The sequence below is a fragment of the Pinus tabuliformis genome, chromosome J, assembly GCF_031772625.1.
Source record: "Pinus tabuliformis cultivar Carrire ecotype Pingquan chromosome J, CPIR1, whole genome shotgun sequence".
NCBI lineage: Eukaryota > Viridiplantae > Streptophyta > Pinopsida > Pinales > Pinaceae > Pinus > Pinus tabuliformis.
This window is the reverse complement of record NC_142295.1, coordinates 62,980,646-63,000,811: the sequence shown is the minus strand read 5'-3', so window position 1 is coordinate 63,000,811 and position 20,166 is coordinate 62,980,646. Positions and strand designations below refer to the sequence as shown.

Here is a 20,166-nt window from a genome sequence, read left to right as displayed (position 1 = left end):
ATGAGCTTTGGTTGTGTGAATATCCTTGTCATGTGTTGATAAGTGGATCCCCCCAAGTGTGTATAGGGTGATGGATATATCTCCCCTATGATTATTCTTCTTGATTAGATTGTAACATCATTGTTCCAAAACAAAGATAATAGAGATCCCTGTATCATAAAGAAATTCCTCCCTCGCTGAGATGGAGTGTTGAAAATTGGCACCTATGGGATGAATTTCCTTGAATAAAATTTCATTTCTGACCTTTCTATAGTGACTTTCTAAAAATAGAAAGTCATGTCTATCTTTGCACCCATGACTTTCCAAAAATAGCAAATCACCTTCCATCAATTTGCAGTCATATATAGATGATGGAAAATCACTTAACTTGTCCTTAATGAATCTCAACTAATTAATTTTTAATTTAATCATCATTATTATTATTATTATTATCCTTATGATGTTATAATAATATTATTAAAATTGAAATACATGTCACCTCTACTACTTGGCAATCAATCTGCCTCATCTCTCTCTCTCTCTCTCTCTTTGATGGCACTCGTACCTTTCTCACTCTCTCTCCTTATATGAATTCGTTCCTCTCTCTTGAATGCTCTTACATATCTCTTACACACAATTATGACTTGTCTTAAGATTCCTCTCACACCTCTTCAGTGCATAAGTTACACTCTTCAAGGCATGCATAACTCTCTCTTTTTATGGTGTAAGTTATTCAAGGTATGTGTACTCCCTCTTGATGGCATAAGTTACTAAGGAGAGCGTACCTCATTTATGACATAAGTTACTCTCCAATTTTGGCATGAGTAACTCCTCCTCAAGGCATAGGAGTTACTCCCTCATGAATTCGACCTCCTTGCTCTTTCTATATATTTGTGCCTCTCATCCTCACTTGATACACTTACTTGTGCTTGTGAAAGGAGAATTCAATCTTGAGAGAGAGTGAGTTGGAGAGGCTAGAGGAAGATTGAGAGAGAGAGAGACAGTTGACAGAGAGACTTGAAGAGCAAGAGCAGATCTTGGAGAGACAAAGTGATTTAGTGTCTACATCTGCTACTGCTATCAGAGACCTTTTCAGATTTGGGTGAACTTTTTCATTCTTTCATTGTACTTTGTATCTCTACTGAATAATTGATTTCTAATAGAAGAAGAATCTGGTTGGGTTTTGTTAAAAATGGTCAACTAAGGTCAAATACCACTATAGATAGCTCCTTTGTATGAGATGATGATGGCATTGGATTTCTCTTCTTGAGAGGACCAATTTTGACCTAAGGCACGATGGATTTTGACAAGCAGAAAAGTATTTTTGAAGTCAAGCCCACAATGTTGGTTTTGGTCAAGGTCGACCCCACAGTCATGTAGGCTCACGAAGCCCAAGAGACATGACCTTTGACACACATTGACTTGTATAAATATAAGATGAGTTCACTCCATTTTGACATTGTTGTCGCACAAAGTGTGTAGGCACCGCGACAATGCTTAGAATAAGGGTTGTCACTCTAATCCTTACTCCATTTAGACTCTCTCCTAGACAAGTCAAGGGGGTAGTCCCTAAGGTGCATGAATGAGGGTAGCCTGGGGAACACAAGCTCTAGGAGACTTAAAGATGGACAACTTGACGAATGTAAATGAGTCCTGGTTAACTGAGATGAATAGATTAAACACTAATACAACCAAGAAATAATCACAAGATAGAAATGATTATAGACCAGTGCCTTTATATTCAATTGACCATAGATTAAATAAAAACAAGTTATCTAGAGCAATTTACAAATGTGATGAATAGTGACGATCATGAACGATTAAATGTGAATGCTCAAAGATTTATCATTCAAGCGTTTCTAGTAATTAAATCCCATGAAGAATTATGAAATTTAAATACTAAGCAATGATGCCAGATTTAAAATGATTTTCATTAATAACCCAGATTAATTATCTTTCTCCTATAGCCAATGATTTTTAAAACATTAATTGCACTTGACAATAGAGAAATCACTACCACGAAAGGACACCAAAGAACTTTAGATTAAATTATTCCTTAGGTAATTAATTTAATGTGGCAAAAGAAAAAATCAAATTTTTAAATGTGACAAAAGTAAAACAAATAAAAAAGGGTTAATAAATTGAAATTTTAATGGGCTATAGGCCACATTAAAATTTAATGTGAAAGCACAAATCCTCTTTTGATTTAATTCTTTTAGGAATTTTAAAGTCACAAATAAAATTTTTAATTATTAGATTTTAAATTTTTTTAGATTTTTTTTTTTTTTTCTTTTTTTATGGAATCAAAATAATGAAAAATAAAAAAATCCAAAAAATCAAACACAAAAGCATAATTAAAAAAAAAAGTAAACCAATCGAAATAGTTATAAAATAAATTTTAACTAACGCAAATAATACAAATCAAAATTTAAAATAAAAAAAATGAATAAAAAGAATCAAATGAAATCGAAATCAAAAGAAACAATAAAATAAATCTAATGCAACCTAAACCTAACCTAAAACAAAAAGAACAAACAAAAGAATTCAAAGTTCGAAACTAACCCTAACACATACATACAAATGAAAAAGACGAAAACGAACTTTTGAGTGTTTGTGCAGGTCGAGAGGGTAGTGACGACGGAATCGAGAGAAGCTCGAGGGTAAGCTAGCGACTAGATGGACGAGGAGCTACAGGTGAAGTTTGATGGATACACACAGGTTTGCAGGTGATGAAGAAAACACAGAGAACAACGTGAGCAACGATTTGCAGGCTGATGAAGATGAAATTTCGGGCTTCGATGAGGGAAGGATGCTGCGGATGGGAGAGCGAGTGCGATGGAGTTGTAGTCTCACACATAGAAATGGCTGCGGGTTGCAGGAGAGGGAAGATCGTAGGGAAAAGGGAGGATGATAGGGAGAAGTTGTGGATGAGGGAGTGAACTCACAGCGACAGCTAGGGAAAAGGTCGACGAGCAGTTGCAACGTTGGATGGAGGGTGCAGATCGAGCGAGGAGTGACGAACATGCAGCGTTGGCAGCAATGGAGCTGTGAAGGGATTTCTTAAAAAATTTCGAATTTTGCAGCAAACCCAAAACCCAGGCAACAAAAAAATTTTGAAATTTTCTGGAGGCTCAATGCAATAGTAGACAGGAGAAAAATGGTAGCCAAAAAACCTAAGAAAATTTCCCAGAAAATTTCTAATTAAAATGACATATTCTTCTGCTTCAGATTTCCTTGAAACCCTTATAAAAATTCCAGATTTAAAACTTTCAAACCCTTGCACTGCAATTTTTTTTGAATAATGTCCCTGCAAAATTATGTTGATAAACTCCCAGAGATCCAGATCTTACCCTCCAGGGCCTAGATCTGGACTCTACACAAATTTCTTCCTCAGATCTATAGCCACACGACAACAAGAAAACACCCAAACGATATGTACAATGATAAAAAACTAAAACCCAGAAAAACGCAAGTCAGAAAACCCAATTTTTTTTTACAGATCTATGCACAAGAATGGTAGATCTATCAGATCTGAGGAGTATGAGTCCAACTCCGCTCCCAGATTTGATGATCTAAGGCTCTCAACAACCAGATCTATCAATTTCCCACACAAAAATTAAATGTTTAAATTTTAAGGAGTTGCTAACTCGAAACCCTTCATGCATGACCAAAAAGAATCTTATGATAAGTCTGGGATTAATTTCACTGGGCTCCTCTGAAAACATGGATCGAGAGTTGGTTGGTCCAACTGAAAACTTCCCCTAATGCCCGAGGATCTAAAATCAAGATTTCCTTGCAAAACTCGATCCAGCCATTAAAAATAGAGCGATAAAATAATAATAAAACTCAAACAAATAGAGATACTTGCTATTATGTTCAAAATTTAGATTATTATTCAAACACCAGCAACTGATCAAGATACCTGTACTCAAATCACTCTTTAGAAGCTATCATCAATGGCTTTAGAAAAAATTATGCATGAAAACAACACATCTTACAGTATTCCCATGAAGAGTAACACTAGCAAAACTTAACCCCAAAGTCTTTCTTTATTATCTAGAAAAAGATTAGACAAGAGCTTCTTGCTAAACACTTGACTCAAAGGTCAGATCGATTGATTAACAAATGACTTCGTATTTAAAGATAAATCCTCCAACGACTAGTTCGAGTGATCCTCGTCAAAGCAATCTCATCCGTTGATGAAGATTAAAATTTCTTTTAATCTCATCCTTCGAAATATTTAATTCTTGAGGAAATTCGAATTTTTCAATTAAATGCATTTTAATTAACTCAAAAATTAATTTTTTGAGTTAATTTCCCAAAAAATTTGATTTTGACTTAACCTGCAAGGATCAAAGGTTTAAAATTTAGCAAATTAATTAATTTACCTTAGTCCCGAGACCTTTTAAATTTTTTTTTTTAAGGATCGACGAATTTTGCCTTTGGAGAGTTTAAATTTACCTAGGACTTAGAATGAGTTAAATTTCTGGCTTAGAATTAATTTTTGAGTTAATTTCCCAAAAAATTTGATTTTGACTTAACCTCCAAGGATCAAAGGTTTAAAATTTAGCAAATTAATTAATTTACCTTAGTCCTGGGACCTTTTAAAAATAAATTTTTAAGGATCGACAAATTTTGCCCTTGGAGAGTTTAAATTTACCTAGGACTTAGAATGAGTTAAATTTCTGGCTTAGAATTTTAATTAATTTTTGGTCAGAAGATTTAATTAATTAATCTATGAGGAGATAAATTATTTTTTCAACTCTAAAGACATTTTACATCATAAGGGGGAAAACCCATTTGTAATAGACCCTCACAAACTACCCATTTCTGCAACACAATAATAATTCAACAGACCAAGCAATTTGTAATAAAATAACCTAACCAAATAGTTCGGATTATTCCCAAATTACTTTTACATAGACTCGATCTAGAACACTAAGACTCGTCTAAGATTTATCAACAAAATTGATTCCATCTTTGGGGTAAGATTGGAGGAAAACTTTGCTGACCATCTAAGAATGACAAAAAACCTCCCAGAATGGAGATCGTCACTAGAAAAGTAGGTTTACCTAGGTCGTTACATACATGACACGGATCTGCTGAGATTATTTACATTATACACATGCAAAAAGGGTTTTCATAACATCTTGGAAGTCAAGCTGATGATGGTAGTTGGACGACACAGACACATCGATCAAGTGCTATCCCATTTGCGAAAAAGGGGGTGTATTGCTATGGGTCGTTGACACGTAGTGGTCAACAGGTATCATCACACATGATTTTTTCTTTCTTCTCATTATGGATTCAACTTTCTTTGGGAAGCTATCTATCTTCCACACGTGCAAATTTTTGGAGCACGAATTTCTTGTGATTTTCTGTGATTGACTTTTTCAGTACATAGAGCAGCGTTGACCAGGCACTTTGACTAACTGTTTGACTGCGATTTTGATGGATTATTACTCTGCTAGCTAGGCCACACTTGTGGGCACAGGAATCGAGGCAAGATGAGGTCTTTGATTGGTGTTGACCGCATGTTTGAGGCAAGTTTGACCGCAGACGGTTCACCAAGTTTTGACCAGACTTTTGAAGGCTGCGTTGACTGCATTTTGATTGCCTAGAGAGAGCGATTTTTTTCTCCTTTGACCGAATAGATTGGGTTGATTTGACTGGGCTGTTGAACATTAAATGCTGGCTGGTTAGGGCAGCTTTGATTGCTATTGACTTCTGCAGATGTGATTTTAACTTTTGGATAGTGGTTTGGGATCATCTATGGAAACTCAATCTATTGACTTTGACTAATGTATCATTGTACTTATGGTTTCTCTGTCTCTGAACATTTGATATTATCAAGAAGAAAAGATCTGTGGGTTTTCCCCCTTGTGGGGTTTTGCCTTGGCTTTAAGCCTAAATCATGGTCTCCTCTTGTCTTGGCTTGTCTTCTGCATTTATGGTTGTTGTTATTTCATCAATAACTATCATTTGATATTGATTAATGTGATTGCTAATGGAAATCTAATGGAATAATAATCGGCTAATAGATTAATAAAGTAACTGTCCTTAGCAAAGAACATGTTAAGCTAAAATTAACAGGGTTTCTCCTTGTGGGTTTTGCCCTGGTCATTGACCTAACTTATTTGTGTCTCATTGAGTTCTTGGCTGTCTTCTATTGTGCATATGGTTTATATGGTTTATGTTTTATCTAGAATTACTTAACTTATATTGCAACATAAAGAAGTTCTAGATTTAAGTGATTGTACGACATAGAACTTCAAAATTTCAACATCAATCTCCCTTCGTCTCTCCTTCTTTGCCCCTCTATCTCACCCGCCAAACATACACACTCTCTGTCCATATCTATCTATGTCTCGCTCCTGTTGAATTTTTGAGCAACTAGGGAGAAATTTCCCCAGAAATCACTTTATGTGGTTAATCCCTTTCACCCTTGAAGCGAATTATTTCTCAAAAGCAAATTATTTTTCACAAGAGCAAAATTTATTTCAAAAATATTTTATAAAGCAATGAGACATGTGCAAAATAAAATTACCTAAGTAATTCAATTATACATGTGCAAAATAAAATCACCTAAGTTATCTAATTCAAATGGATCACTCTAGGAGCTTCCAAAAAAGTTAATTCGAGGAAGGGATTTTGCCTCAAAGATTTCTATATATTGAAGAGAAGCCTTCATTTGCAACACATCGAGTTCTCTCTCTCTCGCATTGGTGATCTAACTCTCGCATTGGTGATCAAGCCCTCACATCAGTAATTTATCTCTCTTATCATCATTGACAGATCTATTTTCTGGCAGATTTATTGTTTGGCAGATCTACTGTTTGGCAAATCTATTATCTGGCAAATCTATTGTTTGGCAGATCTATTATTGGGAAAATCTATTGTTTGGTAGATCTATTATTTGGCAGATCTACTGTTTGGCATTATCTAGAAGATCTATTGTTTGGTAAATCTATTCTCTGGCAAAGCTATCATTTGACAGATCTATTGACATATCTTAGAACTCTTGTTCAACTTTCGCACCAGTGGCTTTTGCTCTTATTATTTGCTCTCGCTCCAGAGAAGTATTATTGCAGTTGGTATTGCTCTCACATCAGAAGTATTTAGCTCTTGTATTGATCTCGCTCCAAAGATATTCTATTCTTGATATTTCTTTTGCACCAGAGTTTGATTGTTGGTATATCGCCCTTGCTTTAGTAGCATTCTGATCTTGCATTGGGAGAATATTTCTCTCAGTGTTTAGTTGTCATACTTGTGCATTTTGCTCACACATTTGTGACTTATTTTGAAGCTGTCATATCAAAAAGGGTTGTTACTACCTTTATTTGTAAAAGGAGTTTTGTACTTTGATTATGTATCTTTGCTGAACATTTGAAGACAATCTAATAGAAGAGTATTTTAAAAAGGTCTTTCCCTGGTCTTGTACCAAATACTATGTCTCGCTGTTCATTGATTGTCTTCTATGGTTTATGATCTCAGAAATTAAATTTTAAATCTGCAAAATTTAACATGGTATCAGAGCTGTGGTGAAGATAAGCTCAAGAACAGTAAGATTAAGGCAATTATCCGCTGAAAGACCCTATTTACTTCTCAAAATACAATAATAGATCAATTCAGATGGCTACATCCTTCTTCAAGGACAACAAGAAATTGACAGGGGCTTCAAATTACGCTGCTTGGAAACTCAGACTGGACACCAAATTGGATGGAGAAGATGTTCTAGAATGTAGAGTATGTCCAAGGAGGTGTAACCTAGCCTTCTAAAAATGCCACTGTTGCTGCTAAAGCAAGATACAAGAAAGGTGAGATCAAAGCCCGCAAAATTATCACTGATTCTTTGAAAGACCATCTTTTTACCTATATCTCCAAATGGAAGACATCTAAGGAAATGTATGACAAGATTGTTGGCATGTTTGAAGTCCACAATCTAAATCACGTCCTTGACCTGAAGAAACAACTCAAAGGTATCAAATTTAATAAGGGAGAATCTATTCAATCTTATTTTATAAGGATTACTAAACTCAAGGATTAAATTTTTTCTGCTAGCGAGCCCCTGTCTGATAGGGAATTGGTGCACACAACCCTTGATGGACTTTCTGCAGCTTGGGAAATATTGATTACTACTATAAACAATAACAATGTTATGCCAACTTTTGATGAATTGATCGGAAGATGCAAGCAGGAAGAACTAAGGATGATTTGAAGGGGTAGAATTTAGAGACCTGAAGAAGGAGAACCATTTGCCTTCGCTCCACAAGCAAAGAAGAAGAAAGGAAAGGGAAAATCTTCTAAGCCAAAGTCCAAATCCAAGTTTTCCAAGAAGAGCATGATGAAGGTTGAATGCTCTAATTGTCACAAGCATGGGCAGTATGCTCGAGATTGTCCAAAAAGAAGATCCTCTTATAATCAAAGGAGTAACAACAACTACGATAATCAGTCTCCTGGTCGAAAAAGGAGGAATTATGGAGGAAGAAGATATGAAGGAGGAAGCATTGCTCACAGTGATCATGATCAAGAGCCTCGTCCTCAAAAGAGATAAAGGAATACAAGGTATGAAAATAATGTTTTTGCTTCTCAATCTGAGTACTTTCTGATTTCATCTTTGTCTAGTGCTTCTCCTCCGGATTCTTTAGATAGCTGGTTAGTGGATCATGGTGCCTCTAGGCACTTCTCTGGTTATAAAAAAGTCCTCTCTAATTTGGTTGATAGGGAGACTAATTTAATCATTATCCTTGGAGATAACATTACATACCCTTTAAAAGGGTTTGGTTCAATTTCTTTTCATTTGGATCTTGGAGAAACTATTCATCTTCAAGATGTTTTGTATGTATGTGGTCTAAAGAAAAATATTGTATCGATATCTGCTCTAGAAGATAAAGGAATGAGGGTCGATTTTATAAAAGGAAAGGTGTTAATTTGGCCAGAGAAAACAAACATGAAAAATGCTTTCCTTCTTGGATCGAGAGTAGAAGGGCATTACAAGGTCAATGGGAGACCAATTAAAGCTATGGCTCAAGAATGCAATTTCAATTTGATCGAGTTATGGCACTAGAAATTTGGTCATCTTCATTATATGGCACTGCCTAAAGTAAAGAAGATGGTTTATGGAATGCTAGAAATCCAATCAAAACATGACAATGTTTGCTATGGTTGTGAAAGTGGAAAGAAAACGAGAGGGCTTTTTCCCTCTAGTAGTACCAAATCTCATGGCATCCTGCACTGAATTCATTCAGATTTGTGTGGACCTATGCCCCGTATGTGGATATTTGTATTATATCACCTTTGTGGATGGTTTCTATAGAAAAACATGGATATACTTTCTAAAGCACAAAGATGAAGCCTTTGATATGTTTAAAAATTTCAATTATTGATTGAAAACCAAACTGGAAAGAAAATCAAAGTCTTCTGATCAAATAATGGTGGAGAATTCATTTCAAATGAATTCATTGACTTTTATAGAGAAGCCTATATAAAAAGAGAGACCATTGTACCATATGATCCTGAACAAAATGGTGTGACAGAAAAAAAGAATAGAACTATCATGGGGGCTGCTCGTGCCATGCTACATGATCAGAATGTGTGAAAGTTCCTATGGGGAGAAGTTGCCAACACTGTCGTATATGTACAGAACATGATTCCTCATCGAGCATTATATGACAAGACTATTGAAGAAGTATTCACAGGCAAGAAACCTGATGTTAGTCATTTAAGGATCTTTGGTTGTCCTGTTTATTTTCATGTACCAAAAGAAAAGAGGAACAAGCTTGAGGCTTTAGGTAAGAAAGGTATGTTTGTGGCAATGTTTTAAAACTAGGCCGGTCCGAATCAGATTCAGCCTGGTAGACCGCGCCAGACCCCTACCCGGGTCAGCTAGGTAGAAAAACTGGTTTGACGGTCGGTCTGTTATGGAACCGGCCGAACTGGACACGGATTCGGCCGGTTCGGTAACAGATCGACCAGTTCGGTCGAGCCCGTCTTAAGCTGGTCGAGCTTGTTCGTGACGAAAAAAGGCATCAACTCAGACTCCAAACTCAATTTTTTTTTGGTTTTTTTCTTTTTTCTTAATGCCTCTACCCCTCTCCTAACCCTATAAAAGTGACCCAACGCCCTCACATTTACTCATAGCTATCTCATTGCATTTGTGTGAGCATTTGTGAGGAGTTTGTGAAGAGTTGGAGTTGGTTTTTGGAGCAGTAGTGAGGAGGAGCCATGGGTTTCCCTGTCTGACTCTGATTCAGAGTCTGAGCTAGATGATCTTGCCTTGTTTAGCAGTAGTGACTAGTGATGTTTTGTTGTAGAGGCCATTTAGAGCCTCCTTGGTTATGTGTTTTTGTTCTGATCTCTATATATTACATGTATTGGACAGTGCACTGGGTGCCATTTTGATATAATAGATATATTCATGAGCATACTTTGATCATATGTTGTCTTCTCTCTATATTCTAAATTCTAATGGTTTGAGTTTGGAAACATGAATGAAAATCTTTAAAAATATGTTTTTTTTCATAAAAAATAAATATTTTATGTATTTTTTACAACAACCGAGTCATTGAAATCAACTAGGCCAAGACGATATGGAGTTGGAGTTGGTGTCGACCCTCGGCCGGTTCCGAATCTAAGTCGGAGTTTTAAAACTATGGTTTGTGGGCTATTGTGAAGATTCTAAGCATTTATAATTTATATACCTAGTCAAAGAACAATAGACTTCAGCTTAGATGTAACATTTGATGAAGATGAAACTCTTGAAAAAGTAAGAATTAGTCCTCCTTCTATCTCTTCTAAAGGAACAAATAATGGTGTGGATCCCTCTACCCATGAACCTGATCATGAGGACCTAGATGAACCTGTTGAGCTTATGGATCCATTAGATCCTCCTCCATATAGGAAAAGGCCTCTATGGCTTCGTGATACTCTAAAGGATGTTGAAAAGCATACTGCTCTTAGTGGCACTTTTAGAGAAAGCAAGAAGTCCAATCAATATCAAAACCATGTTGCTGCTATGAGTTCTATTATACAGAGTGAACCTCAATCATTTGAAGAAGCAGAAAGGCACCAAGTATGTAAGGATGCCATGACAGAAGAATATGAATCCATTATGCAAAATGATGAATGGGAAGTTGTTCCTGGACCTCAGGGCAAATTAGTTGTGACATCAAAGTGGCTACTCAAAATAAAACATGGCATGGATGGTAGTATTGAAAACTATAGAGCAAGGTTTGTGGCTCAAGGATTCTCCCAGAAAGAGGGAATTGATTACGAAGACATCTTTGCTCCTGTTGCTTGCTATACCACCATTCAATCTATTATTGCTTTAGCTGCGAGTCAAGGGTGGACTCTCAATCAGATGGATGTCAAAACAACGTTTCTCCATGGTGCTCTTCAGGAGGAAGTATATGTTGAACAACCTCAAGGCTTTTAGGTACATGACAGAAGAACCCATGTATGCAGATTGATGAAAGCACTCTATAGCATAAAGCAAGCCCCCAGAGCTTGGTATTCTTGCGTTGACAACTATTTAGTAAAGTTGGGACTCACGAGGAGCAGTGCTGGTCCAAACCTCTACTTGAAAGTTGTACAAGGCATGCTTTTGATTTTGGTATCATATGTTGACGATCTGTTTTTGACAGGTAATGAACTTCTGATGATTCAGTGTAAGAGGGGGCTTGCCTCTGAATTTGAAATGAAAGACCTTGGGATGATGCACTTCTTATGGGGCCTGGAGGTCTGGCAGAAACTTAGCGAAATTATTCTCGCCCAAGGGAAGTATGTTGTAAAGCTATTGGAAGAGTTTGGAATGATAGAGTGCAAATCCATGAGCACTCCCATGGAGATGAACTTCAAGAAACTCTGTGGTGATGAAGTTGGACCTGATTTATCTGGTCCATCTGAGTATCATCAGTTGATTGGAGTATCGATGTTTCTAGTGAATAGTCGTCCTGATATTTGCTATGCTGTAAACACCTTGAGTCAATTCATGACCAAGCCTTTACATAATCACTGGATTGCTGCGAAGCATGTGCTTAGATATTTGCATGGGACAATTAATTTCGGTCTTCGATATACTGCTGGCAACATAAAGTTGCATGGTTATACTGATGTTGATTGGGAAGACAACATTGTGGACAAAAAAAGCACTTTAGGATGTTGTTTTAGTTTTGGATTTGTCATGATCTCTAGGATGAACAGGAAACTTAAATCAGTTGCTCTTAGTTTTGCAGAAGCTTAGTATATTGCTGTTAGCTTAGGTAGTTATGAAGCTGTCTGGTGAAGAAAACTCTTTGGAGAGTTATTTGAGCAAGTCCTAGATACTACAATGATCTTATGTGATAATATGAGTGGGATCCAATTGTCTGAGAATCTCGTATTTCATGACAGATCCAAGCACATTCAAATCATATATTATTTCATTCGAGACATGGTATAGAGAGGAGCAATGAGACTCCACCATATTCAAATTGGTGAGTAGATTGCTAATACACTTACCAAAGCACTATCGAAGAAGAAATTTCTAGTCTTCAGAGATATGCTTGGATTATGGGATGTAGCTCTTCCAGGTTTGGGACCCAGTTGATCAATAACATTGAGATGTGTGTTCTTCCCCCTTGGTTGAGCTCCCAGGGATGAGGAATTGAGCCAGTGAGCTCCTGGGGATGAGGGACCTCCAATCAGGATTATGCCCCAATCATGCATCTTGTTTCCCACGTATCTGGCCAATGGGTGCTGGCTACTTGAGATTGGATGGTGATCCTTACCAGTCATGGTAAGTTGTATCTCGCTCAAGTTCGAAGATGCTGATATTCTTGAACAACATGGATTCTTAGCCTTTGAGCTGAGCTATTGTGGATTCTTAGCCTATGTGTCGAGCTATTATGGTTTCTTAGTCTTATTGACTGAGCGATATTCATTCTGGGGATATTCATTCTGGGTAGTAGCATGAGGATTTGTTCCAGGTTGTAGCATGTGACTCCTGATGCCGGGTGGAAACATTTGGCTCCCCGATGATTATTTGGACTAGGTTGAAGCTTGAGACTCCTTGGTGAAGGTTTCTTAGCCTTTATTTGGTTGAGCTAAGATTAAGGGTGGTAGCAGTAGCAGTAGCTCCCCTGCCATGAGTATTCTTCTTTAGATTCGAGAATGATCAGCAAGAGTCATGATGATTTGACAGGTACAACAGTTTTGGCTTTATTGATGGAAATTCCTCCCTAATTGAGAGGGAGTGTTGAATTTGTGAGCAATTAGGGAGTAATTTCCCTAGAAATCACTTTATGTGGTTAACCCCTTTCACCCTTCAAGCAAATTATTTCTCAAGAGCAAATTACTTTTCATAAGAGCAAAAGTTATTTCAAAAATATTTTATAAAGCAATTAGACATGTGCAAAATAAAATCACTTAAGTGATTCAATTAGACATGTGCAAAATAAAATAACTTAACTTATCTAATTCCAATGGATCACCCTAGAAGCTTCCAAAAAAGCTAATTCGAGGAAGGGATTTTGCCTCATAGATTTCTATATATTAAAGAGAAGCCTTCATTTGCAACACATCGAGTTCTCTCTCTCTCGCTTTGGTGACCTAGCTCTCGCATTGGTGATCAAGCCCTCACATCAGTAATTTATATCTCTTATCATCATTGGCAGATCTATTATCTGGCAGATCTACTGTTTGGAAAATCTATTATCTGGTAGATCTATTGTTTGGAAGATCTATTATATGGCAGATTTATTGTTTTGCAGATCTACTATTTGGCAGATCTATTGACAGATCTCAGAAGTCTCGTTCAACTCTCGCACCAGTGGTTTCTGCTCTTGTTATTTGCTTTCGCTTATTGCAGTTGGTATTGCTCTCACATCAGAAGTATTTAGCTCTTGTATTGATCTCGCTTCAGAGATATTCTATTCTTGATATTGCTTTTGCACCAGAGTTTGATTGCTGGTATATTGCCCTCGCTTTAGTAGCATCCTGATCTTTCATTTGGAGAATATATCTCTCAGTATGTAGCTCTCGTACTTGGGCACTTTGTTCACGCACTTGTGTCTACTGCTCTTGTTTTGGAAGCCTTTGGAGGCTTGTGGTGGTATTTTGAAGTTGTCATATTAAAAGGGGTTGTTACTACTATTATTTGTAAAAGGGGTTTTGTACTCTGTTTATGTATCTTTGCTAAACATTTGAAGAAGATCTAATAGAAGAGCATTTTAAAAAGGGTTTTCCCACACAGTGGGGTTTTCTCCTTGGTCTTGGACCAAATCCTGTGTCTTGTTGTTCATTGACTGTCATCTATGGCTGATGATCTCAAAAATTAAATTTTAAATCTGCAAAATTTAACATCTCCCTCCCTCTTCCTCTCCCTCTCTCTCTCATCCCCTTCTCTCTCTCTTTCGCTCTCCTCTCTCCCTCACTCTCTCTCCATTTTTTCCTTGTCACTCCCTCTCTCTCTCCACTTTTTTCTTTTTATGTCTTTCTTCTTCCCTCCCTCCCTCTCGCCCTCCAACTCCATCTGTCCCTCCCTCCCTCTCTCCTCTCTCTCTCTCTCTACCTTCCTCTCTCTCGCTTTCTCTCCCTCCCCATCACTCTCTCTCTCTCTCTACCTTCCTCTCTCTCGCTTTCTCTCCCTCCCCATCACTCTCTCTCTCTCATTTCGCCCTCCCACCTCCCTCTTTCTCTCCCTCCCCATCACTCTCTCTCTCTCATTTCGCCCTCCAACCTGTCACTATCTCCCTCTCTCTCTCCCCCTCCCCCTCTCCATCTGTGTCTCCCTCTCTCTTCCCCCTCTTTCCCTCTATCTCTCCTCTCCTATATTTCTTCCCTCTCCTCTCTCCCTCACTTTCTCTCCTCTTCTCCCTGGTCACTTGCTCTCTCTCCACCTCTATCTATCTATATCTTTGTTCTTCCCTCCCCCTCTTTCCCCCTTCAACTCTATCTCTCTATGTCTTTGTTCTTCCCTCCCCCTCTCTCCCCCTTCAACTCTATCTCTCTCTCCTCTCTCTCTCCCCTCTCTCTTCCTTCTTCTCTCTCCCTCTCTCTCACACCTCCCCCTCTCTCCCCCATTAGTCTCTTTCTTTCTTTGTCTTTGCCATCCAACTCTGTCAATATCTCCCTCCCTCCTTCCTTCTCTCTACCCCCCTCTCTTTTTCCCCATTTTCTCCCACCTCCATCCATATGATCGAGAATTGTCACTCTGTGTAATTAATAATATATGTAAGGTCTGATATAATAATACTTATAATGGAGATGATTACTATTGTACTATATTGGAATAATAATAATCAATATTATTGATTATTATACCAATAATAATGTATACAGAAATAACCTGTTAAATAAACAATAAGATGTTAACATTACATTATAGAAAAACCAATTTCTTCTGATCAAATTGGTAGCTCTGTGCTTTCCATTTTACATTACATTTTGTATTTTGTATTTTACATTTTACTCTACATTACATTTTACATTTTGCATTACATTTTACATTTTGCATTTTATATTACATTACATTTTACATTATATATATATATATATAGATATGAAACTGGATTCGTACCCTAGGCTTGTCATCTCTCAAATCTGCGAATCAGACACAATTCAGGGGGATTTGAGTCCAAAAATCGGGACACGATGTGTCTCGATTTTCGGATTCGAATCCAGAAATTAGGAACCCGCGTGGCATTATAAAGGTAATTTTCTCCATTCTATTTTCACATTGAGCTGTTTAGTTTGTTGTGGGTTTGTTGTGAGTGTTTTCGAGCAAGGAGCAAAGGGTGTGGGAGCATTTTCAAGGAGATTCAAGCAATAGGTAAGTGTATTTTCTCTCTATTTTTTTTCATTTTTATTAAAGCAATTTGCATGTGCAAGGGCCAAGCAGCAAGGTGAAGGGAGGAGGCCATGTAAGTTGGAAATGCAGCTATTGCCACAATACTTTCACGACACATATTTCCGTGTCAAAGGTCATTTTTTGGCTTTACCAGGTTATGGAATTGGAGCTTGTACAAAGGTGCCTTTACCAAATAGGAAAGAAATGGAAAGAGAGTCCAATGTTGGTATGGAAAATGTGGCTGCAAAATAAAAAAACCAAGAATGATGACTCGCTTCCATTCTTGAGGAAAAACAACAACAAATTCCCATTTGAGAGTTCTGGTTGGGGACAAGCAACAAAAAGAAAGGCAATTTCACTTGGTCCATCGGACAAGATTTTTTAGGAGGAGAAACGGGAAGAGCTTGATCTCACCATTGCCTTTTCTTTTCTATCAAAACTTCATATCCTTTAATGTTGCATGCTCACCTCCATTTATTGAGATGTGCTGAGCTCTAACTCAAGGGGCTTCATTAGGGTATGTGCCTCCTGGGTCAAAAAAGCTTAGTACCACATTGTTGACGAAGGCAAAAAAAAAGGTGGAAAAAATGCTTGAGCCTATTAAAGCATCATGGCCAACATCTGGGGTTAGTATCGTGCTAATGGATAGACAGATCCAGCACGACACCCACTCATCAACTTCATGGTGTCTTCCTTGAATGGTCCAGTTTTCTTGAAAGTAGTGGATGCACTTGGACAATACAATGATGCACAATATATGGGTGAGTTGTTTATTAAAGTTATTGAAGATGTAGGTGTTGATTCTTGTATGCAAATCATTACAGATAATGCACCTGTTTGCAAGGCTGCTGGCATGATTGTGGAAGCTAAATATCCACAAGTGTTTGGGACACCTTGCATTGTCCTTTCATTGAACTTAGCATTGCAATCTATTGCTCTTGATGTGCTTTTGGATTGGTAATATTATTGAGGATGCACGACATATCTGTAACTTTGTACAAAATCATACAAATGCTCTCACTATCTACAAGGAGTACAACAATTTATCATTGTTGAAGATTGCAGATACACAGTTTGCCTCTTCATTCATCATGTTGAAGAGGTTGAGGGAGGTCAAGACCGCTCTTGTGGCCATGGTTATTTAAGAGTTTTGGCCTTTTTGGAGAAAGACAGATCAAGTAGCCTCTAAAAGAGTGAAGGACACAAAGTTAGATGATGCTTGGTGGGAGAGGGTAGATCTACTAATTCAGATCATGGACCCTCTCATTTCTTTGCTTCGGTTTGCAGATACAGACCAACCCATCCTAGGAGAGGTTTATGAGGGATGGGATTCCATGATTGAGTCTGTGAGGAGCATTATTTTATAGAGTGAGTGCCCGGAGTATGAGACATCATCAAAGGCCTTCTTCACCACTGTACAAGATATTCTTGTCAGCAGATGGGAAAAGAATTGCACACCTTTACATTGTTTTGGCTCACTCATTGAACCCAAAATGCTACAACCATGAGTGGTTGAATAGTGGACTTTCCCGCATATTACTTGCTCACATGGATGGTGAAATCTCACAGGGGAGGAAAGATGCATTGAAGCGAGTTTTTCATGATAGAGCATCCCTTGATGAGGTGGAGGATGCCTTTGCAGAGTTTTCCACTAGCACTGGTCGATTCGCAGGATATGATCTGGTTAGAGACAAGGGGGCTAAGAAGCCCTATTCTTGGTGGGCAAATCATGGGGCAACAAGCCCTCCTCTACAACAGTTAGCCATGAGGCTCCTCTCTCAGGTGACTTCATCCTCTTGTTGTGAGAGGAATTGGAGCACATATGGGAATTTGTATAGTGTCAAGAGGAGCAGGCTTGAGCAGTCCAGGGCAGAGACAATTGTGTATGTGCACTCCAACCTTCGTCTTATTTATAGGCAGAGGGATGAGTGGTTGAAGGGAAAGACAAAGATGTGGGATGTCTTTCCTGATGATATGTGTCTGGATAGAAGTTTTGAGTTGGCGTTGGCCAACTTGGATCTCAATGATTCAGTGCTAGAGCTTGTCACATTTGATGATGGTGATACTGTAGAGGGGTCATCCTTCACACCAGCAGATGCGGAGATGACTTTGGATACAGTGGAGGAGGATGCAGCAGAGGAGAGCAGTGGTGACCATGATGATGAGGACAGTGATGCTGATTTTGATGATGACTATGAGGATTTATGACTCATGAGTCATGAGCTACCTACTGCCTTGAGGCTTGTATACTTGTAGTTGTTTTGTATTTGCTATTTCTATTTGCCATTGGCATTGCACTACCTATGTAACACATTTTGATTTTGATGACTTAATGAGAAAACTACAGTATCTTTATCTTACTATCTTGTCTTTCTCCTATTGGATCATTGATGAATTGAATATGTATTATGATTTATCATTTATGTCACAATTGTATTTGTATGCATAATGTTACTTTGTAAAACTTACATCTAGATGAAGATCTATGTTTGAAATATATATATATATATATATAAAAAATAATATATAACGTATCCGAAATTCGAATGTGTCTTGTTCCGGGGGGTCAATGTGTCCGTATCCGACACTCGAATCCCCATATTGTCGAATCCCGAATCCCCATGTCAGGTGACACATATATATATAGTTTTTTCCCCGTCATTTAAAAAATGTTGACATACTTACATTACACCTCAACATCTCCCCCATACTGGGCTGTAGAGCGCCTTTTGGTTCAAATGTCACGAGTGAGGGAAATTTTGGCTGATCATTTTAATTTTAAATTTGGTCAGTTACATCATGAGTGAGGGAAATCTGGTATATCTGAAACAATTTAAACTTGTCATTGACCAGATATCATTATTGGAGATGGAGAGAAAGGACTGGTGTATATTGGGATTGACATATCTTACTATAGTATCATAATTAATTTTGTTAAAGTGACTACGTTATGGTGTATACTGTGAATTTTTAGAGATGGGGTTAAATGTTTCCAATACCAGAATTGGTTTTGAACTCAGGTAGTTTGCATATTGTTTCATATGAATCTCATTCAGTCTCTTCCCTCCTTTCGAAATTTGTACTTCTGTTATATTGTTTTATAAATGAATTCTTAAAATCTTTTGTTGACCCTTCTTAGTTATGTGAATTTCAAAATACTGTATTAAGCTTCTCCTTTCCTAGGACGTTTCCTTTTCGTAGTGAAGCAACATTTTGAGTGTCATGTTATATTTTGATTTAGTAGTTCATTGGATTTATCTGAATCCTGAACTGCACGTTGTTACTAAGTCAAACAGGGTAATCATGAATGAGTGGAATAAAATGGTGGATTATGTAGTCCTTCTGAAAATTATTATCAAACTCAACTGTGTCATAAAATGGTACAAAATTATAAGATTTTCATTCTTTGCACAGTTAATATATTTCAGAGTTGTATTAGACTGGGATTAGTGAAGTCTCAGAAAGGTCAGATTTAGCAGACAAGGCTTAAATGGACATATAATTTACTCAACCATACTGGGAAGGATAATCATGCCAATTAACGGTGGTTGCTTCATCTTCTAATACTATTCAAACATATTGTTCACATTCATCTTGGCCATGAAGCTATGTACTTATATTTTCTTCTGGTTTTGCAGTAGAATTTGAGTTTCTACAAGCAGAAATTCGTTTTGATCTTTGTATCATTTACATTGTTACTTTGATTACTGATTATGAAAACTCTTTAAGTTGTATGCTTTTGCTAGTTTTTCACAGTTAAGTATCTGCTAGCTCTTTTTATGAAGGTTGTAGGTTGTGCTTTTTATTCCATAATTTACTAGACACTAATACTAATACAGCAATTTCTAAAGTATGGACATTTTGATGTGTTATGGCTTTCAGGTCTTGTTGTTAATGGCATCATCCCTGACCATTGGAATTCCTGAGGTAGCAGCAGACTGCTTACGTAAAGGCTTGGATGAGGAGCAACGCTTGCGGCAGCAGCGCATTGCAGAGATCACAGAGATGATTCATGTTTGCTATTAGCTAAACTCATATTATTATTTTCCATATTTTTTTAGTTTTTTCCATAGAGTAGGTGATATTTTGAAATGACTACTAGTATTTGTTCTGGGATTATTGTTTCTACTAATAGTGCTTTTCTGTTTGTATGCTTGTTAGTCAGTGCTTTTTGAGGAAGCATTTATTGAGGGACGTATTTGAGGCTTATGCATAAGCTTTACTGTTTTGTTTGTTGATAGGTGGCAAGCCTTCTTCATGATGATGTGTTAGATGACGCAGATACCCGTCGAGGTGTTGGCTCGTTGAACTTTGTAATGGGAAATAAGTTATGTCTTAACTTTGGTATTTTTAAAACAATT

General features: G+C 37.4%; 1 protein-coding gene across 2 annotated transcripts in view; it reads left to right on the top strand.

Moving 5' to 3' along the window:
• GPS1 (geranyl diphosphate synthase 1) overlaps nucleotides 1-20,166 on the top strand; it is a 316,841-nt gene that overhangs the window by 64,595 nt on the left and 232,080 nt on the right. For both annotated transcript variants that reach the window (XM_089377112.1, XM_089377113.1), the window contains exons 5-6: nucleotides 19,688-19,819; nucleotides 20,047-20,133. In XM_089377112.1, coding sequence (XP_089233238.1) covers nucleotides 19,688-19,819; nucleotides 20,047-20,133 — 219 coding nt within the window. The remainder of the gene's footprint in view (nucleotides 1-19,687; nucleotides 19,820-20,046; nucleotides 20,134-20,166) is intronic.